This window comes from Theropithecus gelada, chromosome 19, assembly GCF_003255815.1.
Source record: "Theropithecus gelada isolate Dixy chromosome 19, Tgel_1.0, whole genome shotgun sequence".
Lineage (NCBI taxonomy): Eukaryota > Metazoa > Chordata > Mammalia > Primates > Cercopithecidae > Theropithecus > Theropithecus gelada.
In genome coordinates, this window is record NC_037687.1 from 7493833 (window position 1) to 7519824 (window position 25992).

Consider the following 25992-nt stretch of genomic DNA (forward strand, 5'->3'; position numbering starts at 1 on the left):
GCTCTGTCCAGAACAGGAGAGGTCGAGGGTCTCCTGTGCACGACCCTTGGGGGCTCTCCAGAGGCCGCACAGCAGGAACCTGGCATTGGGATGTATGTGCTGTTGTCCCCCCAGGCCCAGCCCCCAAGCCACCCTCCCAGCTTCAACGGGGAAGGGCTGGAGGGGCCTCGGGTGAGCATGCTGCTGTCCGGTGTGGGGCCAGAGTACGCAGAGCGCCCTGAGGTGGCTCGCCGGGACAGCGCCCCCACCGAGAGCCGGCTGGCCAAGAGCGATGTGCCCATCCAGCTGCTCAGCGCCACCAACCAGTTCCAGAGGCAGGCGGCCGTGCAGCAGCAGATCCCCACCAAGCTGGCGGCCTCCACCAAGGGTGGCAAGGACAAAGGCGGCAAGAGCAGGGGCTCTCAGCGCTGGGAGAGCTCAGGTGAGCCGGCCCCGCCCCTTCACCTGGGCCTGCAAGGTGCAGCCGTGGGCAACTGGTCAGGCTGTAGGGGCTCGCTGGGAGCCAGGAAATTCAGGACACCTGTGCCATCCTCCGGAGAGGAAAACCAGAAGGCAGAGCTGGCATCATGGCTGAGGCCACCCCACACAGGGCCATGTTTGGTTTCCAGGCCCAAAACTGAGATGATCCACTGTGTGTCTTCCCCACCTCAACCCTCAAACAGTGGGATGGGGACCAGGAGCCTTAGGGACACGGGCTAGAAGGTAGAGAGCCCTGGCCACCTGGGATCAGCACAGCCGGGGCGGGGACAGGTGCAGGCGCCTCTGCTCATCGTCCCCGTTCCACAGAGCTGTTCCACAGAGGGGGACACAGAGCCCAGAGCAGCCCCAGTGTTTCCATGGAGGGTGCCCAGGGGCTCCTCTGGCACGAGAGCCGGCCCTACTGCTCTGGGGGACACCTCCCTGGGGGACAACCAGGGATGTTCTGAGACATTCCCTGAAGATTAGGTGTGTCCCGTGGCCACTGGGGCCTGTGCTGTTTCCACAGGAGGCTCAAACTCCTCTCCAGATGCCAGGTGACTCTGCAGGTCCTTCCACAGCGAGGCTGGGGCCATTCTCCCTGAATTTGGGGCTTAGCATCTGAGCAGCTCAGGTCATGGGATCCAGGCTGCCCGTGGGAAGTGTCAGGTGGGGGTGCCAGGCCCCTCTGCTCTCGGAGGCTGCCCTAGGGAGTGGGGACAGCTAGGCAGCCTGGAGCTGGCCCGAGCGCCTTCCCTCTTCCAGCGTCCTTTGACCTGAAGCAGCAGCTGCTGCTCAACAAGTTCATGGGGAAAGATGAGAGCACCTCACGGAACCGCCGCTCGCTGAGCCCCATCCTGCCCAGCAGACACAGCCCCGCGCCACCGCCAGGTGAGCCCCCAGCCGCTGACATGAGCCCAGTCCCACTTGGCAGCTGTGGCACCACCTGGCGACTGCTCAGTCTGGACCCCCTCTCTGTTCCAGACCCTGGCTTCCCCGCCCCAAGCCCACCGCCAGCTGACAGCCCCTCTGAGGGCTTCTCTCTCAAGGCCGGGGGCACAGCCCTCCTGCCCGGGCCCCCAGCTCCCTCGCCACTGCCGGCCACACCACTTAGCGCCAAAGAGGACGCCAGCAAGGAAGACGTCATCTTCTTCTAAAAGGGCCGTGACTCAAGGTGCAAGGCCCCTCCCTGCCCTGCCCAACCTTCCTGCTCTCTGGGGACCCCCATGGGGTCACCATGCCCACCCAGCTGTCCCCTCCTCTTCCCTAGCAAACCACCGATGACCGCCTGGCAGGGGCTGGCCTATCGGTGCTCTGGGCCTCACAGCTCTTTCTGTAGGATTAGCAGTGGTGGCCTGGGTCACTTTCTGAACCTCTTTTTTTTTTTTTTTTCTCAAAAAGGAAAGTTTTTAATGGAAAGTTGAGCCAGGACTAAACCAGGGAGCTGTCTGAAATCATAGCGCCCCATGCTGGTGGCGGGGAGACCAACTCCGCGCTGTTTTTCTGAGGCAGTGAGGAACGGTGCCGGCTCTGCACGGAGCTGAGGACAGGACAGACCTCGCTCTGAGAAGGAGCTGCCGGCCGGGGCCACGCTCCACGGCCACCACGCAACACTGGAGTCAGGGCTTAGGGCACCAGGAGGAGCCAGGTGGCGTCGGCAGCATCTGTCCCCAGAATCAGGCAGAATCCACTTCCCAAGCAGAGACTCACGCAGGTCCACTGTGAACCTCAGGGCCAGGGAATGAGCCAGGCACGGGGGCATGGGCAGAGAGGGCCACAGGGCAGGGCCCACTGAAGGGACATCAGTGGCCCTCCAGGCAGTTCTGTGGGTTTGGAAGCCCACTGTGAAAGGGGCTGACCTTTGCCCCTTTTTATTTGGCATTGGTTTTGAAACCAGCTGTTTCCCAAACTCTGCTTCCCGAGGTCACCCATTGCTGTTCACACGCTACATCTGTCTGGGCAGCCGGGTTTCTAGCTTCAGCCAGGGCGCATACACACCCCGGACGCAGGGTCCTCAGCCCCCGGGAAATGAGCTCCTGGGGCTGGCATCCCACCTTCCCGGCAGGGCTGGCACATCACAGACTGTCGAGAGTGCCACATCCCGGGGCGTGCGCAGGAAGCACCTAGAGACGTTGCAGCGAGTGGCCAAGTGGCCGCTGTGCAGGCCCCTCGCTTGTAGTGAGTTGTTGCAGCTTATGGTCCCTCCCCTGGAGGATGGAGGAAGGAGTGTTGGGCAGTGTCGAAGGTGCTGGGACGTCCCATGGTGGCGATCCTGGGACGGTGAGATCCAGCCATGATCCAGCTCTGGTGGAGAACGGGACACATTTCAAGCCTTGTTCTGCACCCCAAGCATTAGTGGCAGGACTGGGTCCTGGCTGGTCATCCTTGTTCCCAGTGGGGTACACATGAGTCCCCGCCAGGGCCAAGTCCTTCTCCGGAACCCAGGGTCCTGGGAACCGCAGATCCCGGGGGGATTCAGCCCTTCTCCCACTGTGCTGGCAGAGGCGCTCCTGTGACCCTGAATACAGTGAATAGGGACATTCCCGCCACTCGGGGACAGACGGGCACAGGGGATGGGAAACTCCATCAGGAAGTGCTCCCCTGGGCAGACGCGCCCACTGGGTGCTGTGGGCTCAGGAGGGGACAGAGCAGGAGCTGGTGCCAACCAGGACCAGAGCCCCACAGCCATACAGCCCATTGGTGACAAGGTCCTGAGAACACAGTGAGTGGCCAGGCGTCCCAAGACGCCCGGCCCCTCCGACGACCTTGACTCCACCCAGCCCAGTCGTTGGCCATCAGCGACGCTCTCCGCCCCCCGTCGGATCCCATGTGTGCCATGTTTATCATCAGTGTTTTGTATTTTTGTACTGAGTATCGGAGCACTTTACAAAAGCTGACTGTACATTCCTGTTCTGTTGTGAAGAGAACATTCCCAGACCCTCGCACCCTCCTGAGCCGGCATGTGCCGGTCCAGCCCTCCGAGATGCCACAACTCCTTGGATGGGGGAGAAGTTCAAGGAATTTCTGCTCGGCCACTCGGTGGGAACCCTGCGTCCCCGCCACATGGCCGAGGGGTCTCAGTTGTGCTAGGCATGGGGCGGCGGCATTGACAGCCCTTCCCTCACCAGTGCCCCTCGGCCACTCTTGGGTTGGAGCCCGATTTTATTTGTAAAGTTGACAGTCGAGCACATGTTCGTATTTTCGTGGGATCTGCACACGTCTTTGTCAGTCGTGATCGTGATCTTAGTCACCTGCTAATTATTTTTACAATGATTACAACATTTCCTCACCACGGGATATTTCTGACCTGCTTTAGAACTTAAGACCTGATTCTAGCAATAAACGTGTCCAAAATGAGCAGTGACTGGCGTGCACGTTCTTGGGGGTTTTGTTTTAGGATTTTCTTCTGCCCAAACATTGCTGCAGGAGTAGCAGGTTCTGGTGAGGGCTTCCCATGGCTCCTGCACCTCACCTCGCCCCCCTGCCCTCCGTGTCCTGCTTAATACTCTGAAGACCCCTTCAGGCACAGAGTTGTTGGGGGTTCTTTTTTGTTTTTGTTTCTGCTTTTTTTTTTTTTTTTTGAGACGGAGTCTCGCTCTGTCACCCAGGCTAGAGACCAGTGACAGGATCTCAGCTCACTGCAACCTCTGCCTCCCGGGTAGCTGGGATTACAGGTACACGCCCCCACACCCAGCTAATTTTTGTATTATTTTAGTAGACATGGCGTTTCACCATATTGGCCAGGCTGGTCTCGAACTCCTGACCTCAAGTGATCTGCCCGCCTCAGCCTCCCAAAGTGCTGGGATTACGGACAAGAGGCAGGAGTGGGGCGTGGAGGTGCCCGTGGAGGGTCCTGCCCACCGGGTACACTTCAGGCTTTTGTGGCGCCTCCACAAAAATCTTCTTGCTTTTAATCCAAAATAACCCCCAAGAGTGTAACTTTCAGTTCCTCCATCTGGTGTGAGAGGCAGCTTGGCTATGAGTGTGAACTCATCATTTCCACCTGGTCTGAGTTCCAGTGAGGCAAGGACACTGCTGTTTCAACAGCGGGTTTCCCGTCACGAGGTGACTAGGTGTAAAGTCAATCACTAGGTCACTAGGAAGTGCAAAATGGGAACTCTCAGGCAGCACTCTCCACCAGGAAGATGATGCAGGCCACGTGTGGAATGTTTCATTTTTAGTAGCCATATTAAAAAAGTAAAAGGAGGGCCGGGCACAGTGGTTCATCCCTGTAATCCCAGCATTTTGTTGGGGCGGGGGCTGAGGCAGGAAGATCGCTTGAGCCCAGGAGTTCGAGACCAGCCTGGGCAACATAGTGAAACCCCTTCTCCACAAAATTAAAAAATTAGCCAGGTATGGTGGCATGCACCTGTAGTCCCAGCTACACAGGAGGCTGAGGCAGGAGGATTGCTTGAGCCTAGGGGTTCGAAGTTGCAGTGAGCTATGATCATGCCACTGCACTCCGGCCTGGGCAACATGGTGAGACGCTATCTCTAAGAGCTTAAAAAAAAAAAAAAAAAATTGGGGGGATTGAAAAAAGAAGTGAAATTTTAAAAAAAAAAGAAAAAGGGCCGGGCGCAGTGGCTCATGCCTATAATCCCAGCACTTTGGGAGGCCGAGGCAGGAGGATCACCTGAGGTCAGGAGTTCGAGACCAGCCTAGCCAATGTGGTGAAACCCCATCTCTACTAAAAACACAAAAATCAGCCGGGCATGGTGGCAAACGCCTATAATCCCAGCTACTCCAGAGGCTGAGGCAAGAGAATCGCTTGAACCCGTAGGCGGAGGTTGCAGTGAGCCGAGATTGCGCCATTGCACTCCATCCTGGGGGACAAGAGTGAGACTTTGTCTCAAAAAAAAAAGAAAAAAGAAAAAGGATGAAATTAATTTACTATTTCATTTTTACTTATTTTTGAGATGGAGTCTTGCTCTGTCACCCAGGCTGGAGTGCAGTGGCATGCTATCTTGACTCACTGCAACCTCCGCCTCCCAGGTTCAAGCGATTATCCTGCCTCAGCCTCCCAAGTAGCTGGGAAAGTAATTGGGTCTCCAGGTAGATAATGAGATGTCCTCATCATGCAGGTGCCGCTAGGGGCTGGGAAGGTGGCCTTTGCTGAGGGCCCGGACAGGCCTGCAACCCTGACAAGGGAGAGAAGGGGGAACCCACCAAGCCCGGCCCACTCGTGAGTCCTGGGCAGAAGGAGCCCCACAGATGGGATCTCCTGCACCCATTTGATCCTGAGCAGTCCCCGGCCTCCCAGCTGCTCAGAGCCACCTGGTGTCTTCCTTGTAAAAACAAAACAAACCACAAATGTACTCTGGGAGGCCGAGGCAGGCAGATAGCTTGAAGCCAGTTCAAGACTAACCTGGGCAATATGGCGAGACCCCGTCTTTACAAAACAATTAAAAATTAGCTGGGCGTGGTGATAAATGCCTGTAATTCCTGCTATTCAGGAGGCTGAGGTAGGAGGATCCCTTGAGCCCAGAAGGTCGAGGCTGCAGTGAGGTTATGATCGCACCACTGCACTCCAGCCTGGGTGACAGAGTGAGATCCTGTGTCAAAAAGACAAAAATCAAGGCAGTGTAATTGATATCACGAGGCCCGAGGGCACACGTACTGACTATTGTGTATTCCTGGGCCAGGCTGTGCACCAATGTCTGCCAGAAGCCACATGTGCACAGACTCTGAAGTGCCGTTCTCAGCCAGCAGACTAAGAAGTACCCTCATCCCATCCCACCACACACTGGCTGACGTGGCGGCCCCACGTGTCTTCAGCGATGCTGGTGTGTGTTGCCCAGTCTCAGCATGGAGCCCTCAAAACGCTCACAGTGACCCTGCGTCTGCAGCACAGCGGCATGAGGCCATGCCCTCAGGTGGCCTGACCGGAGGTGGTACCTCTGGCCCGTGTGCCCAGGACTCTGGGGAGTAGAGAACAGCCCTCAATGGCTGGAGGCCACTTGGGGTCCATAGGCAACGCTTGCTCAAAGACGGAGAGGACCCACCGGGCCGAGGGCATTCCTGAAGGTGGGCTGGGGAAGTGTGGTTTCCAACTGTGGCTCCATCCCATGGAGGGGAAGGGGCCAGGAGCCACCAGTGTAATAACCTTCACCCTGAGCCAGGCGCCAGCACCACAATGTTTAATTGATTCCCGTTCCAGCTTTCCCAAGGCACGACAGGCTCCCTCCTCCTCATCTTGATTTGGATACAAGACTCCAGCTGGCGGGCAGGAGGTGCCGCTGAAGCCCCCCACAGCCCCTGAAAACTCCGGCTCAGGAGCTCAGGGCTGAGGCCCGCGAGACCTCGCATCAGTCCCTCCACCCACCCTGCCCATGGGTTTTGCCACAGGCAGCTCCATGAGAGCCCCGGCCCCTGCCCTGCTGGCTTCTGCTTTGCAGGAAGGGCCCTCCGTGGGCTCCGGCTGCGTCCCTGTTCTCTTCTGGCAGTGTCAGGGGGTAGTGGCCTCGGCCTGGCCGCCGGCCTGGGCCGCCTGGTACATGCTGAGGATCGAGGAGATGGTGCCCATGAGGCCCACCAGCCATGGCGGGAAGCGGCCGGCCCACAGCACGCCCCGGGGCAGCCAGTGCACGGCGTTGGCCAGGTCGGCCAGGTTGCTGAGAAGTGACAGTGCTTCCGACTGCATCTGCGCCTCCATGGCCCTCCGCTTGCCCCGGGGCAGCGGGCTGTGGGGCAGAGAGGAGCCACTCACACTCACGCTCACACCTGCCTGCCTGCCCTTCCCAAGCCCCCGAAGGCCCTGTGTGGCCTGGCAGCCCTGAGCCCCTGCCTGTGAGTGGGAGGAGCTGGCAGGGCCGAGGTGGCCTCCGTGACCCTCCACAGAGACTGAGTCCCCATCACCCCCACGGCCCAAGCACAAATAGGGCAGGGACCTGGGTCCAAGTCCTCAAATCCACACCTCACTCCTCCTGAACACCCGGAGATGGGGTCCCTTGTAAAAAACAGAAAGCACAAATGCACTTTGGGAGTGCTATGGAGGCAAGGGGGAACCCCAGGAGCGTGGCCTGTGCCTGCCCAGCCTTTCTTTTTCAGGATGACACAGTGACGACAAGCCTGGCCAATGTGGCGAGACCCCATCCCCACCAAAAAATAAATGCCAGAATCAGCCAGGCATGGTGCCACGTGCCTGTAGTCTCAGCTACTCGGGAAGCTGAGGCAGGAGGATCAGTTGAGCCCGGGAGGCGGAGGTTGCAGTGAGCCGAGATGGCACCACTGTGCTCCAGCCTGAGCGACAGAGCAAGGCCCTATCTCAAAAAAGAAAAAGCAACAGTAACAATGGCCATGGCCCTCGGGAAATTGATCATTCTCTCCTGCTGGGGGCACAGCCATGAAGGCTCAGCCCTGGAGTCCTCACTCAAGCAAGCCTCAGTTTCCCCATCTGTCAAAGGTACTGCCACCCACCAGAGGCTGCAGTGAGACCGCCATGACCTGAGCACAACAAACCCCAGCACGGGCCTGCACAGGGGTAGCTCTGAGCCGGGATCCCACGCCTGCTGGAGGGAGTGGGCCTTCCTGCTGGGTAATCGCGGGCTCCTACCTGGTGAAGGGCGCTGTGGGGCTCCGCAGCCTCTGTCTCAGTTTCAGCAGCATCCACAGGGACCTGCAGCACCAGAGCCCGAGGGAGGATGCCCCGGGGGGTGGAGCAGGAGGGTTAGCTCCGCAACGCTGGCCCCAGACAGACAGTCTGGGACAGGTGCTGCATCTCGAATGAATGGCCTGCCCTCTCCCTGCGCCCACAGTCCCACGCCCTCCCGCTGTGCCTCAAACTCCCGGGGACTCATCCCTAACATGGCCCTGTCCCACCCTGGACATCGTCCTGCGCTTCTGACATGGCCATCCAGGGCCTGGCCCAGCCTCTGCAAACCACTGGCAAGTGCTCAAAGGAACATCAAGCCCCGTGAGGTGTTCACAGCCTGGCAGGGAGTCCTAGACAGAAGAGGATGCCAAGGGGCCTGCAGTTGGACAGGCCTGGGGACGCCACTTCCCCTCCGGGCCTCAGCTGCCTCGCCTGCTCTGTATGGAAAGGCCCAAACCAGTGCCATGCCAGCGTCCCCTGCACACACACCCCGGACATTGGCTGGATCTATCTGGATGATTCCTTGGGCCCCCAGGGCTGGCATCTGCAGGCTGAGGAAGGGGCTACCCAGTGGGCAGCCTCTGTGCTCCCAGGGGACTCTGCAGCCGTGCATGGCACCCACCCGGGCCGGTCCACCAGGCAGCTGCACTCTCCAGCCTCGGCAGTGGGGTGTGCCAGGTTGTGACTGTGACCTCCTGACCAGAATGGGCAGGGCCTGGTCACATCTTCTCTGGCCACTGGGTACCCAGGGTGCAGGATGCAGGGTAGCACCAGTGGTACAGCAGGTGGGAGCCTCCTGGGGGGCTAGGGCAAAACACTGATTCCTGGGCTCCCTAGACCCACAGAATCAGAAGTTCTAGTCCAGGCGCGGTGGCTCACACCTGTAATCCTGGCACTTTGGGAGGCCAAGGCAGGCGGATCACCTGAGGTCAGGAGTTCGAGACTAGCCTGGCCAACATGGTGAACCCCCGTCTCTACTAAAAATACAAAAATTAGCCGGGGGTGGTGGCAGGCGCCTGAAATACCAGCTACTCGGGAGGCTGAGGCAGGAGAATCACTTGAAACCGGGAGGCGGAGGTTGCAGTGAGCCAAGATCACACCACTGCACTCCGGCCTGGGCAACAGAGGAAGACTGTGTCTCAAGAAAAAGAATCAGAAGCCCTGGGCACTGGACCCAGGCATCTCCATTTAGCAACCTGCTGGCTAATGCTCTGGCAGCCTGGGCCTTAGGGCAGATGTCTGGTCATGATGAGCACACATGGAATGCTCTCCACCCACTCCCCCTGCTCACCCCAAACCCAGAGAAATGATGAAAAACCACATGCCCAAAACAATAATGCCGCAGCAGGCAGGGCACAGAGGACTTTGATGGCCGTGCAACAATTCCATTTGATACTGCAATGGAGGACACGTGTCAGCGTCCAAACCCATAGGATGCCCAAAACCTAGCGTGAACCCTAACGTGAGCTATGCACTCAGGGTGATGGTGGATCCATGGAGGGGCATCAGTTGTAACAAATGCACCATGGGGATGGTGCCAGTAGTTGGGGAGGCTGTCTGGGGGAGGGGTTGGGGGTATATGGGAGCTTTCTGAATGTTATACTCAATTCTGCTGTGAGCCTAAAATTGCTCTAAAAAAATAAAGTCTGGGTCGGGTGTGGTGGCTCACGCCTGTAATCCCAGCACTTTGGGAGGCTGAGGCAGGGGGATCACCTGAGCCCAGGAGCTGGAGACCAGACTGGGCGACATGGCAAAACCGCATCTCTAAAAAGAAAATTACAAAAGTTAGCCAGGTGTGGTGGCACATGCCTGTGGTCCCAGCCACTCAGGAGGCTGAGGTGGGAGGATTGTTTGAGCCCAAGAGGCGGAGGTTGCAGTGGGTCAAGATTGAGCCACTGCTCTCCAGCCTGTCTCAAAAAAAAAAAAAAAAAAAGAAAGAAAGAAAATAAGCTTATTTAAGCAAAAAAGAAAGGAACCAAAGCTGCCCCTAAAATACAAACCAAAGGTCACGAGGCACCCAGAGGAAGGTGGAGGAAGAGGGGCTGTGAGCCAAAGCCCCGCTCTGACCTGAGCCCCGGGATCATCCAGGCTGGGCCCAGGCACCCTTCCCCAGGTCTGCCAGCACATGAGGAAGGCCAGCACCACAGACACTGCGGCCTCCAGGGTCCATGGCCATGAAACATGACCCTTTTGAGACAGTCGAAATGTGTAGACACGGTATTAGGTCAAAGGCTGGAAAAGAACCACCGAAGCTTGAACAGTGGGAGTCTCTGGGTTGGGTTGTGGGTGATTCAAATCTTCTACTCTGAGGTCTATCCATTTTCCAGATTGTCTACAGTAAGCATGTAATTAGGACATCTGTGTCGGGGGGAAACGAGAACTACTGAGAGTCAGAACCTCACCCAGGGAAAAGCAAGCACTTCCCCCAGAACCAAGGACACAGCCTACCCCGAGGCTGGGACAGCCGCACCTCAGCCCGGTGATCCAAGAGCCCTTCACAGCCACTGAAACATGCAGACCAGGGCGCCCAGCTCCTCCTGGTGTTTACAGGGGCCGGGGATTCTGACTCAGCACATTTGCAAAGAGGAAAATGTTTGGGAGGAAACCATTACTAGAAAGTTCTAGAAACTGTGGTTTTTGGAGGCTCAGAGCTAGTCAGGAAACTGCTGACTGTCTTCTCCGGGGTGGCAGCTGACAGCAATGCAGCAGGACTCAGGGACCCGGGTAAAGGTCACTCCGCTGGCTGCTTCTCACAGGCCCTAGAGTTACTTCTTCTTTCTGGGTATAGTCAGCAGAGTCATGGCCCCTCCAAAAATGGCCATGCCCTGAGCCTGTGAACATGTTTACCTCCAAGGCAAAGGAGGCTTTGCCGATGGATTAAGCTAAGGAGTTTTTTCTTTTTTTGACACGGAATCTTGCTCTGTTGCCAGGCTGGAGTGCAGGGATGTGATCTCGGCTCACTGCAACCTCTGCCTCCCCAAATTCAAGCAGTCCTCCTGCCTCAGCCTCCCAAGTAGCTGGGATTACAAGTGTGTGCCACCAAGCCCAGCTAATTTTTTGTATTTTTAGTAGAGACCGGGTTTCACCATGTTGGCCCGGCTGGTCTAGAACTCCTGGGCTCCTCGCCCACCTTGGCCTCCCAAAGTGCTGGGATTACAGGCATGAGCCACCACGCCCCACCTAAGCCTAGGATCTTGAGATGGGGTATTACCCTGGATCATCCAGGTGGTCCCCATGTCATCACAGGGGTCCTTACAGGAGGGAGGAAGGAGGATGAGGGTCAGCGAAGGAGGTGTGACCCTGAAAGCAGAGGTCATGCTTGGAAGATGAAGGAAGGGACCATGAGCCAAGGAATGTGGGTGGCCTCTAGAAGCTGGAAAATCCAAGGAAACGGACCTCCCCCTGGGGCCTCCAGAAGGCATCAGCGCCTGCTGACACTAGCCCAGGGACTGTTCCGACTTCCAGCCTCAGAATCCTAAGATAGTAAGTTTCTGTTGCCCAGCGCTACAACGTTGTGGTAATTTGTTTCAGCAGTTATTCTAAACAAATACATCCACAAAAGGAAGAAACAACAAAACCTCCAAGGAAAACTCTAAGAGGCAAAGACCCACATGCCCCAGTCTGAAGCCTGTGCTGTTGCTGGGGCTGCTGCTGTTTTGCTAAGGAGGTCCCGCCCAGGGACCTTGGGTGCTGCCTTCTGGCCCGTGCCACTTACCTGGCAACCCCCAGGAGCAGAGAGAGGGCCCACAAGGCCGTACTCAGCGTCCACCACCGGGAAGAGTCCACGTGGAGGACCCGGGCATCAGCCGCCCAGGCGACGTGCTCACATGGGTAGTAGAGCTGGTCGGCCAGGTTCCCTAGGACGGAGACCCAGCGGACAAAGGCGTCCTCCTCCTGCAGGACCAGGAGCAGAGGGGGCCTGGGGTCAGACTTACCCACTGCTCATTTTAGCACCGTGGCCATGCCAGGAAGCAGTGAGCTATTTCCTGACCCCAGTCCCTGGGCCGTGTCCAGGCCTGGCAGGGCCTGCAGGAGAAAGGCTCTGGGGCTGGGGTCCCCGCACAGGCCTCATTTCCGTGTCTCGGCAGCATGGTGTTCAGGGCCCCCTGAAGGGAGGGTCTCAACGCATCTGTGCAGTGCAATCCTCTGCGGAGTTCCAAAAACCCCATGCCCAGTGCCAGCTGTGAGGATTCTGCCTCACTCAGCCTGGGGCAGGCGCCAGCACCAGGAATTTTCACAAGGAATTTTCACATTCCCAGGGGATTCCCAGGTACGGCCACGTTGGGACCCCTGTGTCAGAACCTTCCTTCCCAAAGGCTTCCAGTTCCCGCACAGGCAAGGACCTCTGATGCCAGACTCTACACAGGGAGCATGAGAGGTGGCCCGCAGGGAACCCTGACCAGGCTGAGATGGTGTGCCAACCTGTGGGCCACCGCACGCCTAATGCTGAGCACGCGCCAGGCACAGTGCTATAGACTCATGGCCTCCCACAACCCCAAGCAAGTTACTGTCCCGCGTTACAGACAGCCATGCTGAGGCTCTCAGGGAAAGCTGCTGGTCCCAGTTCCAGCAGGGATGGTCCTCCAGGCCCTCAAATTGCAATGGACACGCGGGCTCTCAGTGCTGCACGCCGCCCATACCCTCTGCCCCAAGTTCTTAACCACCGCCTACAGCCAGCGAGGCAGGACCAGTGGAGGCTGTAGGAGCACAGCGCTGAAGCCTGGTTTCTGGGATTGGAGCCCCGCAGACAACTGGGGACCCCGCCCCTGGGGACCCCGCCCCCTCTACCTTCACCTTCCTTGTTGCCTGCCACACCCTTCCCCTCCTCTCTGATTTCCCAGGAAGCTCCTCCCTGCCCCACCACTGATTGCTGATGCTGCTCTCCTTCTTTCTGGCCAGACACCATCCTGCCTTCCTCTGGGCTCTGAACCTCACTCCAGCTTCCCTCATCTGCCTGGCGCGTCCTGGTACATTTCCCACCTCCCTGAGGATGGCGGACCCCGCCCCAATGCGCTCATTCCACCCGGGTTTCCTGAGAAGCGGCGGGGTCCAGGCTAGACGCTGGGGAGGGGCAGAGGCTCACCAGGGCAGGGAGGAACGCAGACATATAAACCGGAAACCCAACAAAAGGGGCTCTTGTTCTGGCCAAGGGACACTCGAGGTGCAAGGGCCCCCACCCCTTGCCTGAGGGCTCTTCCACAGACAAGACAGAGGAGGGAGGGGTATCAGGGATGCACCAGAGCTTTGTCCTAATCAGACACGGAGGACGAGGATGCCACAGGTGTCAAAACAGGAAGGCGGCCCAGAGCAACACTGGTGATGTGGGATGATCGGGCCAAGGACACGTGGAGCTGAATGGGGTGGGCTTGGGGGGTCGGGGCGGGGAGCATCTGAGTAGCAAGTGGCTCAGCGGGGTGATCCCCGGGAGGACAGAGAGAACAGACAGGGCAGCCCAGGGAGGGGCATGACCCTGAGAGGCTGGCCCACGCACCCTCTTGAGATCATCCCCTGGGGGGCAAGATGGCCCTCTAGATAGGCTGGCACGCCTGTGGGACACCGCAGGGACAAGGCTACTCTCTGCACACTGTCGCAATAGCAAAACCTTAGAAATCATTGCCCTGTGCGTCAGCCGGAGGCCGGTTAAATAAATCTGAATCTGCATAGCAGAGCACTATGTGGTCCTGAGAACGGAGCTCTTTCTAGACTGATAAGAAATGATCTGTGGCCGGGCACGGTGGCTCACGCCTGTCATCCCAGCACTTTGGGAGGTCGAGGCAGGTGGATTACTTGAGCCCAGGAGTTCAAGGCCAGCCTGGGCAACACGGCAAAACCCTGTCTCTACAAAAGATGCAAAAAATTAACCAGGTGTGGTGGTGCACCTGTAGTCCCAGCTATTTGGGAGGCTGAGGTAGGAGGATCACCTGAGTCCAGGAAGTCAAGGCTTCAGTGAGCCATGATCACGCCACTGTACTCCAGCCTGGGTGACAGAGTGAGACCCTGTCTCCAAGAAAAAAAGAAAGATGGCCGGGCGCGGTGGCTCAAGCCTGTAATCCCAGCACTTTGGGAGGCCGAGACGGGCGGATCACGAGGTCAGGAGTTCGAGACCATCCTGGCTAACACGGTGAAACCCCGTCTCTACTAAAAAATACAAAAAAACTAGCCGGGCGAGGTGGTGGGCGCCTGTAGTCCCAGCTACTCGGGAGGCTGAGGCAGAAGAATGGCGTAAAAACCCGGGAGGCGGAGCTTGCAATGAGCTGAGATCCGGCCACTGCACTCCAGCCTGGGCGACACAGCGAGATTCCGTCTCAAAAAAAAAAAAAAAAAAGAAAAAAAGAAAGATAAAGAAATGATGCCCAAGTTGTACTGTTAAGTGAAAAAAGCACTATTTATGTAAACCATATGTATCTGCCTATGCAAGTACAGGAAATCTCACAAAGGAGACACAAGAAGCTGACCACAGGACCAGGCACAGTGGCTCACACCTGTAATCCCAGCAGTTTGGGATGCCAAAGCAGGTGGATCACTTGAGGTCACGGGTTCGAGACCAGCCTGGCCAACATGGCAAAACCCCATCTCTACTAAAAATACAAAAATTAGCCAGGCATGATGGGGGTGCCTGTAATCCTAGCTACGTGAGGGGCTGAGGCAGAAAAATCATTGCCACCGGAGGCAGAGGTTGCAGTGAGCCGAGATCACGCCACTGCACTCCAGCCTGGGTGACAGAGTAAGACCTTGTCTCAAAAAAAAAAAAAAGAAGCTGACCATGGTGGGTGCCTCTGTGGGGAAAAATTGGAGGCCTGGAAGATCAGGAAGGAGGGAGGTTTTTTAAATTATATCCCCCTTTGGAACGTGTGAACATGTTCGCTATTTTTAAAAATTGAAATCATAACGAGAACATCTGATCCTCTCAAAGAAGAAAGTGAAATGTTTAAAAGGAATAAACTTACCCACGCAGGGAGCACTTTGGGACAAGACTATAAAACGCTCACGGTGGCTCACGCCTGTCATCCCAGCACTCAGGGAGGCTGAGGCAGGAGGACCACTTGAGCCTAGGAGTTCAAGGCTGCAGTGAGCTATGATCTTGCCACTGCACTCCAGCCTGGATGACAGAGCAAGACCCTGTTTCTAAAAAAAAAATTTTCTTTTTTTTGTTTGAGATGGAGTCACTCCATTACCCAGGCTGGAGTGCAGTGGTGCAATCTTGGCTCATGGCAACCTCCACCTCCCAGATTCAAGCGATTCTCCTGCTTCAGCCTCCCAAGTAGCTGGAACTACAGGCGTGTGCCACCATGCCCGGCTAATTTTTGTATTATTAGTAGAGACAGGGTTTTACCATGTTGGCCTGGCTGGTCTCAAACTCCTGACCTCGTGATCTGCCCGCCTTGGCCTCCCAAAGTGCTGGGATTGTAGGCATGAGCCACCGTGAGGGGCCAAAAAAGTTTTTTTAAATGTCCACTCAGATCCATGCCGTATTCCCTAGAGCCCCACAAACCCTGTTACCTGTGCCCCCAGGCCGTATTGCTTAGTGTAGACAAACATGGACAGGTCATCAAAGAGTCGCAAGATGGTCCTGCAGTGGCTGAGTTGGGTGGACATCACCAACAGACGTGTCCCCACTTCGGACCTGGTGGGACATTGTTCAACCAGGATCCCACCAACCAGCTGGCAGCAGTACCCCAGCACTCGGATCTATGGGAAACCAGAAGCAGTCAGCGTGGCCCTCCTGTTCTGCAGAACTGAGCTGCATCTCCCCCGACCTGGTCCAGGCCCCACTGGATTGAGAGTGTGGAAGATTTTTTTTTTTTTTTTTTTTGAAACAGAGTCTCACTCTGACGTCCAGACTGGAGTGCAGTGGCGCCATCTTGGCTCACTGCCGCCTCCACCTCCCATGTTCAAGTGAGTCTTGTGCCTTGGTCTCCTAAGTAGCTGGGATTACAGACGCCGACCACCACACCCCGCTAATTTTTGTATTTTTTGTAAAGACAGGGTTTTGCCATGTTGGCTAGGCTGGTCTCGAACTCATGACCTCGAGTGATCCACCTGCCTTAGCCTCCCAAATTGTGGGAATTACAGGCATGAGACACGGTGCCTGACCCAAGGGTCTGGAAACTTCTAAATCCACAAAGTGACAGTAAAAGCTGAAAGTGTAGGTCGGGGACAGTGGCTCACGCCTGTAACCCCAGCACTTTGAGAGACAGAGGTGAGAGGATGCCTTCAGACCAGGAGTTTGAGACCAGCCTGGGCAACATAGCAAGGCCCTGTTTCTACTAAAATTTTTTTAAGTTAACAGGGCATGGTGGCTACTTGGGAGGCTGACGCTGGAGGATCACTTGAGCCCAGGAGTTCCAGACTGCAGCAAGCTTTAATCGTGCTACTGCACTCCAGCCTGGGTGACAGAGCGAGACCTAGTCTCAAAAAAAAAAAAAAAAAAAAAAGCTGAAAGTTTAAAAACATACTTGTAGGTGGGACAAATGAAGAAACATAATTATCCAAAGGTACTGTGGGGAGTGCCTGCTCATGTAACTGAAGGGCACAGCCTTTGGGGACAGATGTGACAGGAACAAAGAAAACAAAACTCCTTACTTCCCACCTCCCAGGTCCTTCTTTTCCCAGGTGGCAGGAAGCTGCAGCTAAAGTGTATATTTACATTTACCTGCCTGGACCAAAGCCTTTGGCTGTGCTGAACGCTGGGTGCAGGTGAACAGGTTTCAACCCAGTGAACAATAGGATAATTTGGTTGAATTACTTTAGAGAGAAAGAACCTACTCAGTAGGTGATTTGGAGTCTTGTGAAGTAAGTCATCTTCACTACTCTTATATCTTTCTTTTTTTTTTTTTGGAGACAGAGTCTCGCTGTGTTCCCCAGGCTGGAGTGCAAAGGTGTGAGCTCACTGCAACCTCTGCCTCCCAGGTTCAAGCAATTCTGCCTCAGCCTCCCGAGTAGCTAGGACTACAGGTACCCACCACCACACCCGGCTTTTTTCTTTTTTTTTTTTTTTTTTTGAGACGGAGTTTAGGTCTGTCACTCAGGCTGGAGTGCAGTCGCGCCATCTTGGCTCACTGCAAGCTCCACCTCCCAGGTTCACGCCATTCTCCTGCCTCAGCCTCCCGAGTAGCTGGGACTACAGGTGCCCGCCACCACACCCAGCAAATTTTTTGTATTTTTAGTAGAGACAGGGTTTCGCCATGTTAGCCAAGATGGTCTCGATCTCCCGACCTCGTGATCCACCCGCCTCGGCTTCCCAAAGTGCTGGGATTACAGGCATGAGCCACCGTGCCCGGCCTACACCTGGCTAATTTTTGTATTTTAGTAGAGACGTTGTCCAGGCTGGTCTCAAACCCCTGAGCTCAGGCAATCCACCCACCTCAGCCTCCCAAAGTGCTAGGATTACAGGCGTGAGCCATCATGCCTGGCCTCCCTTATATGTTTATTTTACCTGCTTTTCAGAAATTGCTTGTTCCTGTTGTTTTATTTTTACTTGTAATTCCTTTCCGGCCCATTATAACGGCAAAACACTGCAATTTGAATGTCTAACTCGGGGGAGATTTGTTAACCCCCCCCCCCGCCCTCCCCCACCACACCGAGTCATAAGAGATTTGAATGGAATCTAAATGCCACCAGTACACCCCCTAGTACAATCTAAATGTCTACCTATAAGAGACCAGTGGGGACAAGCTAAGAGTCCAGACTCAGGGGCATGGATGGCATAACCTAAATGCTCAACCATATGGGACTTGATTGGAACTTAAAACTGTCTAGCCATAGGGAGAGTCTTATAATATCCTAAATCCCCACATGAGATTGTTTGGGACAATCCAGGGACCAACTACAGTGGCCTGGTCAGATCCTAAATGTCCAAACATGGGAATCTGTTTGGTATGTAAACGTCCAGCTAGGCTGGGTTGGTGCAAACGATCTAAATGACCAATTGGGGTTTTGTTGGAACCCATCACTGCTTAGGCATGGCAGGGTCCAGGACACGGTGGGTTCTTTGGTCTACGCTGGCTGAAAAAACCTAAATGCCCACCTATAGGTGATCTGGTTGGAAATGAATGTCCAGCCACAGGGGAGCCCTGCAACACCCCAAATCCCAACATGAGATTGTTCAGGACAACGCAGGGACTGACTTCAGTGGCCTGGTCAGATCCAAAACGTCCAAACACGAGAATCTGGCCAGTGTGTCAATGTCCGGCCAGGCTGGGTTGACAGAAATGATCTAAATGTCCAACGTTGGCCGGGCGCGGTGGCTCACGCCTGTAATCCCAGCACCGGGAGGCCAAGGCGGGAGGATCATGAGGTCAGGAAATCGAGACCATCCTGGCTAACACGGTGAAACCCCGTCTCTACTGAAATTACAAAAAATTAGCAGGACCTGGTGGAGGGCGCCTGTAGTCCCAGCTACTCGGGGGGCTGAGGCAGGAGAATCGCTTGAACCCGGGAGGCGGAGGCTGCAGTGAGCAGAGATCACATCACTGCACTCCAGCCTAAATAAATAAATAAATGTCCAATGCTAGGGCACCGCGTTTGAGCCTAGCTCGGACGGGGCCTCTGCGACGGAGTATCTTGGGCGACTCTTTCCCCTCTCTGGCCTGTTTCCCTGTCTCTGAGCTTGGGCCAAACTCTAGGCCCTCCGGCCCCGGTCCGCCCCTGCCTCACCAGGCGGTCCCGGCCCCTGTACGACTCCAGCGCCGACGCCAGGCCGCTCAGCGACGCCATGGCAACTCCGTGACGTCACCGCGACGTCGGCGCGTCGCACCAGAGGGCGGGGCCAGGCCGGGGTCCCGGGAGCGCCCCAAAGGCCTGCGCGCAGGCGTGGTCGCAGGCCTTTGTCCCCGGACCGGCTTCTTGTCCGCTGTAGGGGAGGGACAGAGTTTGCAGAGGTGGGGACGACACGTGTGTGCTTTCCAAGCCTGCAGACCCCGGATGATCCTCGGAGCTTGCTGCATTCTGCCCCACTGCGGTTTGGCCAACTACCCACGCACAAAAAAGTATATTTCCAAGTTTAACCAACTACCCACACGCTCCCAAAATACTCCAAGCAAAACCACCAACCTGTTAGCAGTGGTTCAAGGAGAGATTTTCCTTTTTAATTTTTGTGCTTCACCTTTTCTGCACTGTCTGCTTGCCTGTGGTGAGCAGGAATGACTGCTGTAATATCACAACAAGGCATCTTTCGACGTTAAGGAAATGCATGGAATTGTTCTAGAATGCACAAGAATTGTAACTGGACTTTCTCCAGAAAAGGTAACCCGCGTGATTGGGGAAAATATTACATTTTCACCTTTATGCCATTTTGTAGCTGTTAAATTTTGTGCAATATGCTTGTATCATCTCGTGGAAAAAAAAAGTCAAATACCATTTTCACCCGTTTTTGTGTTTGAGGTAAAATTCGCACAAGATTAAATTAACCATTTAAAAATGAACGATGTTTGGCCAAACACGTTGGGTCACTCCTGTAATCCCAGCACTTTGGGAGGATCACCTGAGGTCAGGAGTTCGAGACCAGCCTGGCCAAGATGGTGAAACCCCCGTCTCTACAAATATACAAAAAAAAAAAAAAAAAAATTAGCCAGGCATGATGGCCGGTGCCTGTAATCCCAGCTACTTGGGAGGCTGAGGCGGAAGAATCGGTTGAACCCTGGAGGCGGAGGTTGCAGTGAGCCAAGATCAGGCCATTGCACTCCAGCCTGGGAGAGAGAGAGACTCCGTCTCGAAAAATAAAATAAATAAAAAATAAGACCGGGCTCGGTGGCTCACGCCTGTAACCCCAGCACTTTGGGAGGCCGAGGTGGGCGGATCACGAAGTCAAGAGATCTAGACCATCCTGGCTAACACAGTGAAACCCCATCTCTACTAAAAATACAAAAAAATAAGTAGGCATGGTGGCCGGCGCCTGTAGTCTCAGCTACTTGGGAGGCTGAGGCAGGAGAATGGCGTGAACTCGGGAGGCGGAGCTTGCAGTGAGCCGAGATCGGGCCACTGCACTCCAGCCTGGGCGACAGAGCCAGACTCTGCCTCAAAATAAATAAATAAATAAAAATAAAAATGCACAATTCAATGACATTTAGTACATGCCCATGTTGTACAACCATCACCCTTTGCTAGTTTAAGAGTATTTTTATCACCCTGAAAAGAGACCCCTATAGGAGACCAGCATATGCCACTCTGAAATACGCGACTTTGGTATGGGATTATTTTGAGCTGAGATCAGTGGAGCTGATACTGGAAAAGCTCTCTGCTCTTCCCTGATTTGCCTCAAAGCAGGACCTAAATGTACAAAGGTGCCCTCCTCCCCTCTCTACCGGGAAGGACAAAGGTTGATTTATCACCAGGGACACCTTTAGACTCTTGTCTGAGACGTCTTTTTTTTTTTTTCTTTGAGAGGGAGTCTTGCTCTGTTCCCAAACCTAGAGTGCAGTAGCGCCATCTCTGCTCACTGCATCCTCTGCTTCCCTGGTTCAAGCAATTCTCCTGCCTCGGCTTCCCGAGTAGCTGGGATCACAGGTGTGCACCACTGTGCCCGGCTAATTTTTGTATTTTTGGTAGAGTCGGGGTTTCACCACGTTGGCTAGGCTGGTCTCAAATTCCTGGCCTCAAGTGATCCGCCCGCCTCGGCCTCCCAAAGTGCCAGGATTACAGGCGTGAGCCACTGCACCCGGCCTCAATGTCTTTTTCCTTCGTCTTGTCACTTCTCCAAACATTTGCTGCTCTATGTTGAAAGTGCTATCTAAGCAGGAGTTATATAAGCTATATAAGCCACCTCATTTCTCTTGGCCTCTCCCATGTATACATAAGGTATACATGTTAACAAATTTGTTTTTCCCTTGTTAATTCTTTTTTTTTTTTTTTTTTTTTTTGAGACAGGGTCTCACTGTGGGAGGAACTAAATGTGTAGATGTGAGGCCACCACATGTGTGCTCTCTGGGTCTGAGGACCCAGGATGATCCCCAGAGGTTGCTGCATTCTGCCCCATGGTAGCATGACCAACTACCCACAAAAAAGGGTAGAGTGCAGTGGCACGATCTTAACTCACTGCAGCCTTGAACTCCTGGGATCAAGTGATCCTCCCACCGCAGCCTCCTGAGTAGCTGGGACCACAGGTGTCCACCACCACGAGTGGCTAATTTCTTTTTATTTTTTTAGAAATGGAATCTCACCGTGTTACCAAGGCTGGCCTTGAGCCCTGGGCTTAAGCAATCTTCCCACCTCGACCTTCCAAAGTGCTGGAACTACAGGCGTGAACCACCGCGCCTGCCCCTGTTAATTCTTTAATTGCAAGGATCCATCACAGCTAAGAATTAAGAATAAAGCAAAAAGTATTTTTCCTCCTCTACACCCTGTTCCCATAAAGCAATCACTCAATTCCTCCCTCTTCCCAGCCCCTGCAACCACTAATCTGCATTCTCTGCTGTCTCTATTTTTACCTCTTCTTGATTTTTTTTTTTTTTTGAGACAGAATCTCACTCTGTTGCCCAGGCTGGAGTACAGTGGCACGATCTCAGCTTACTGCAGCCTCTGCCTTCCAGGTTCAAGCAATTCTCCTGCCTCGGCCTCCCAAGTGGCTGAAAGTACAGGTGCATGCCACCACACCCAGCTAATTTTTGCATTTTTAGTAGAGACAGATTTCACGATGCTGGCCAGGCTGGTCTTGAACTCTTGACCTCAAGGGATCTGCCCGCCTCGGCCTTCCAAAGTGCTGGAATTACAGGCATGAGCCACTATTCCTGGCCTTCTTGATATTTCATACAAATGGAATCATACAATATGTGACCATTTGTGTTAGCCTCTTCCACCAAGCATAATGGGCTGTTTTGATATTTGCTTTTTGTTGTTGAGACGGGGTCTTGCTCTGTCATGAGGCTGGAGTGCAATGGTGCGATCATAGCTCACTGCAGCCTCGAACTCCTGGGCTTGAGAGATCCTCCTGCCTCGGCCTCCACATTGTCTGGGACTACAGGTGCATGCCACCACATCTGGGCAATTTTTAAAATTTTTCTTTTGTAGAGATGGGGTCTCGCTATGTTCACCAGGCTTCAACCTCCTGGACTCAAGGGATCCTCCTGCCTTGGCCTCCCAAAGTGCTGGGATAATAGGTGTGAGCCACCGCACCCAGCTGAGCATAATGGTGTTGAGGTTCATCTAAGTTGCAGTATGTATCAGAATTTCATTCCACTTGCAGCTGTATAACATTGCGCCATGTGGATGGACCACATTTTGTTTATGCACGCATCAGCTGATGGTCCTTTGGGCTGTTTCTGCCTTTTGATGATCATGAATAAGTACAGCTAGAAACATTCGTGAATATGTAGTTGCAGTCCCTGGATTCAGTTCCTTTGGGTCCATACCTAGAAGTGGGGTTGCTGGGTCATTTGCTAACTCTATGTTGAACTTTTTGAGTAATTGCCCAACTGTTTCCCACAGTAACAGTATCATTTTCCATCCCCACTAGCGTTACACAAGGGTTCCAGTTTCGCCACGTCCTTGCAACATCCTTTTTTGATTATGATAACCATCGTAGTAGGTGTGCAGTAGTATCCCGTTGTGGTTCTGTTTTGCCTTTACCTGATGACTCATGATGTTAACCAACTTTTTGTTTGTTTGAAATTTTTTTTTTTTTTTTTGAGACAGAGTCTCATTCTATTGCCTAGGCTGGAGTGCAGTGGCGATCTCAGCTCACTGCAACCTCCACCTCCCAGGTTCAAGCGATTCTCGTGCCTCAGCCTCCCAAGTAGCTGGGATTACAGCACACCCGCCACTGTGCCCGGCTAATTTTATATTTTTAGTAGAGCTGGGGTTTCGCCCTGTTGGCCAGGCTGGTCTCAAACTCCTGACCTCGGGGAATCCGCCCACCTTGGCCTCCCAAAGTGCTGGGATTACAGGCATGAGCCACTGTGCCCAGCTGGGAGGTCACTGTTTTCGCAGCTGAAAAACCCAAGCCAAGCCAGCTGCAGTGGCCTGTGCCTGTGGTCCCAGCTACTCAGGAGGCTGAGGCACAAGAATCAATTGAATCCAGGAGGTGGAGGTTGCAGTGAACCAAGATCACGCCAATGCACTCCAGCCTGGGCGTCAGCAAGACCCATCTCTAAAAAAGTTAAAAAAAAAAAAAAATCCAAAGCCAAGGTGCAGACATGCAGAGGAAAGAGGCCTCTGGCTGCAAAGCCTGCTGCTGCGTGAATAAGCAGATCCCTCCTCTCGAGCCCAACAGCCTTGGAACAGCGCAGTGCATTTGCCCGAGTGCTTCCTGTGTGCCAGGTCCTGTTCTGGGCAACAGAGATACAGCAGTGAGCTTCGCAGACACAGCCCAGCCCTCCCAGCGTCCCCCCTCTGGCTAGGTCTGAGCTCGACCTTTGAAACAGACCCAGGAGCTGGCCTGGTGTTCACAGCTGGCCTTGGTGTTGCTAGGAGCTGGCCTGGCAGTCCAAGCAGGGCCCTGGTGTCCTCCTGCTGGACATAAACAATCTCACATGACGCCGACATCAGACAAGGCCACTCTGTGACCGTGGCAGACCAAGACAAAACAAGCCTGCTCCGTAATCATGTCTGAACACAGGCAAAACACGAACACTGTCCACACCATCAGAGTAACTGGACCTCCTCTGCTGCCAGCTAATACCAGCGGCGGCTGTTCCTTACCAAGCACAGCTTTAGTCTTCCAACTTCCTTCCTTCCTTCCTTCCTTCTTTCTTCATTCATTTCCTTCCCTCCCTCCCTCCTTCCCTCTTTCCTACCTTCCTTCTTCCTTCCTTTCTCCCCCTTCCTGCTTCCTCCCCTCCCTCCCTCCCTCCCTCCTTCCTTCCTTCCTTCTTCCTTCCTTCCTTCCTTCTTTCTTAATTCCTTTCCTTCCCTCCCTCCCTCCTTCCCTCCCTCCTTCCCTCCTTCCTTCCTTCTTCCTTCCTTCCCCCCTTCCTGCTTCCTCCCCTCCTTCCTTCCTTCTTTCCTTTTTCCTTCCCCTCCCTCCCTTCCTTCCAGCTTCCCTGGAGCTCTGAGGAGGCAGGATTTGCACCAAAACCGTGCCCCCAAAACACCTAACAGAACTGCAGATCCCAAATCCCTTCCTTCCTTCCTTCCTTCCTTCCTTCTGACTTCTTCACACAGCTGATTGAGATGCTGAATAATAGAGTTCCTTCTCTCCCTAGCTGCTCTTTTGTTTTTGTTCCTGAGACAGAATCTCACTGCCGCCCAGGCTGGAGTGCAGTGGTGGAATCATAGCTCACTGCACCCTCACTGCGACCTCAACCTCCTGGGTTCAAAAAATCCTCCCACCTCAGCCTCCCGAGTAGCTGGGACTACAGGCGTGCGCCACCACACCTGGCGTTTTAATTTTTTGTAGAGATAGGGTCTCACTGTGTTGCCCAGGCTGGTCTCAAACACCTGGGCTCAAGCAATCCTCCCACTTCAGCCTCTCAAAAGTGCTGGGATTACAGGCCTGAGCCACTGCACTCGGCCTTCCTTGCTTTTTTTTCTTTTCTTTTTTTTTGGGGGGGGGGGGGGCTGGGCACAGTGGCTCACACCTATAATCCTAGCACTTTGTGGGGCTGAGGCGGGTGGATCACCTGAGGTCGGGAGTTCGACACCAGCCTGGCCAACATGGTGAAACCCCGTCTCTACTAAAAAAATACAAAAATTAGGCCGGGCGCGGTGGCTCAAACCTGTAATCCCAGCACTTTGGGAGGCCGAGACAGGTGAATCACAAGGTCAGGAGATCGAGACCATCCTGGCTAACACGATGAAACCCTGTCTCTACTAAAAATACAAAAAAAAAAAATTAGCCAGGTGTGGTGGCGGGCGCCTGTGGTCCCAGCTACTCGGGAGGCTGAGGCAGGAGAATGGCGTAAACCCAGGAGGCGGAGCTTGCAGTGAGCTGAGATCCGGCCACTGCACTCCAGCCTGGGTGACAGAGCGAGACTCCGTCTCAAAAAAAAAAAAAAAAAAAAAAAAACAAAAATTAGCCGGGCACAGTGGCGGGCACCTATAATCCCAGCTACTCGGGAGGCTGAGGCAGGTGAATTGCTTGAACCCGGGAGGTGGAGTCTGCAGTGAGCAGAGATTGCGCCACTGCACTCTAGCCTGGGCGACAGAGTGAGACTCCGTCTGAAAAAAAAAAAAAGAGATAGAGTTTTGCTCTGTGGCCCAAGCTGGAGTGCAGTGGCATGATCTCGGTTCATTGCAACCTCCACCACCTGGATTCAAGAGATTCTCCTGCCTCGACCTCCTGAGTAGCTGGAAATACAGGTGCCCACCACCACACCCGGCTATTTTTTGTATTTTTAGTAGAGACAGGGTTTCACCATGTTGGCCAGTCTGGCCTCAAACTCCTGACCTCAGGGGATCCGCCCACCTCAGCCTCCCAAAGTGCTGGGATTACAGGCGTGAACCACCACACCCAGTTAATTTTTGTATTTTCAGTAGAGACGGGGTTTCACCACGTTGGCCAGGCTGGTCTCAAACTCCTGACCTCAAGTGATCCACCTGCCTTGGTGTAAACCACTGCACCTAGCCACAACAGCCGTTTTCTGGATGGTACTTTGAGAGGTTAAGATTACAAATGTGAGCCACCATGCCTCACCTGTGTGTTGCTTTTATTTGTTTTTATCTACTTATCTCAAAAAAAGAAAGTAAAATTTCCAACCAAGAAATTCATCCCACCCAAACCCCCACTTCCTTAAGCTGTGCCCCCAAAACACCAAGCAGAACTGCAAATCCCATAATGAGTGCTTTCTGGCCGGGCATGGCGGCTCATGCCTATAATCCCAGCACTTTGGGAGGCCGAGGTGGGTGGATCACCTGAGGTCGGGAGCTCGAGACCAGCCTGACCAACATGGAGAAACCCCGTCTCTACTAAAAATACAAAATTAGCCCAGCGTGGTGGTGCATGCCTGTAATCCCAGCTACTCGGGAGGCGGAGGCAGGAGAATCACTTGAACCCTGGAAGTGGAGGTTGCAGT

At 54.5% G+C, this 25992-nt stretch overlaps 2 protein-coding genes across 5 annotated transcripts in view; one reads left to right on the plus strand and one right to left on the minus strand.

The window, feature by feature from the left end:
* Positions 1–3820, plus strand: part of ARHGEF18 (Rho/Rac guanine nucleotide exchange factor 18) — a 125297-nt gene extending 121477 nt beyond the window's left edge. For both annotated transcript variants that reach the window (XM_025367800.1, XM_025367801.1), the window contains 4 exons: positions 115–421; positions 1222–1347; positions 1441–1630; positions 1858–3820. In XM_025367800.1, coding sequence (XP_025223585.1) covers positions 115–421; positions 1222–1347; positions 1441–1613 — 606 coding nt within the window. In that variant the 3' untranslated portion in view covers positions 1614–1630; positions 1858–3820. The remainder of the gene's footprint in view (positions 1–114; positions 422–1221; positions 1348–1440; positions 1631–1857) is intronic.
* Positions 3821–6577: 2757 nt separating this feature from the next.
* PEX11G (peroxisomal biogenesis factor 11 gamma) lies at positions 6578–19152 on the minus strand. Of its 3 annotated transcripts, none has more exons than XM_025367837.1 (5): positions 19100–19152; positions 15548–15736; positions 11763–11941; positions 8009–8071; positions 6578–7136 (listed from the first exon to the last, which is right to left on the minus strand). In XM_025367837.1, the coding sequence occupies exons 2-5, from the start codon at positions 15641–15643 to the stop codon at positions 6902–6904; spliced, it is 573 nt and encodes a 190-aa protein (XP_025223622.1). In that variant the 5' UTR covers positions 15644–15736; positions 19100–19152; the 3' UTR covers positions 6578–6901. The 3 variants fall into 3 exon arrangements, with proteins under 3 accessions (XP_025223622.1, XP_025223624.1, XP_025223621.1); XM_025367839.1 differs by lacking the exon at positions 19100–19152 and adding an exon at positions 18704–18791 and having other exon boundaries at positions 6578–6953; XM_025367836.1 differs by lacking the exon at positions 19100–19152 and adding an exon at positions 18704–18791.
* Positions 19153–25992: the final 6840 nt, after the last annotated feature.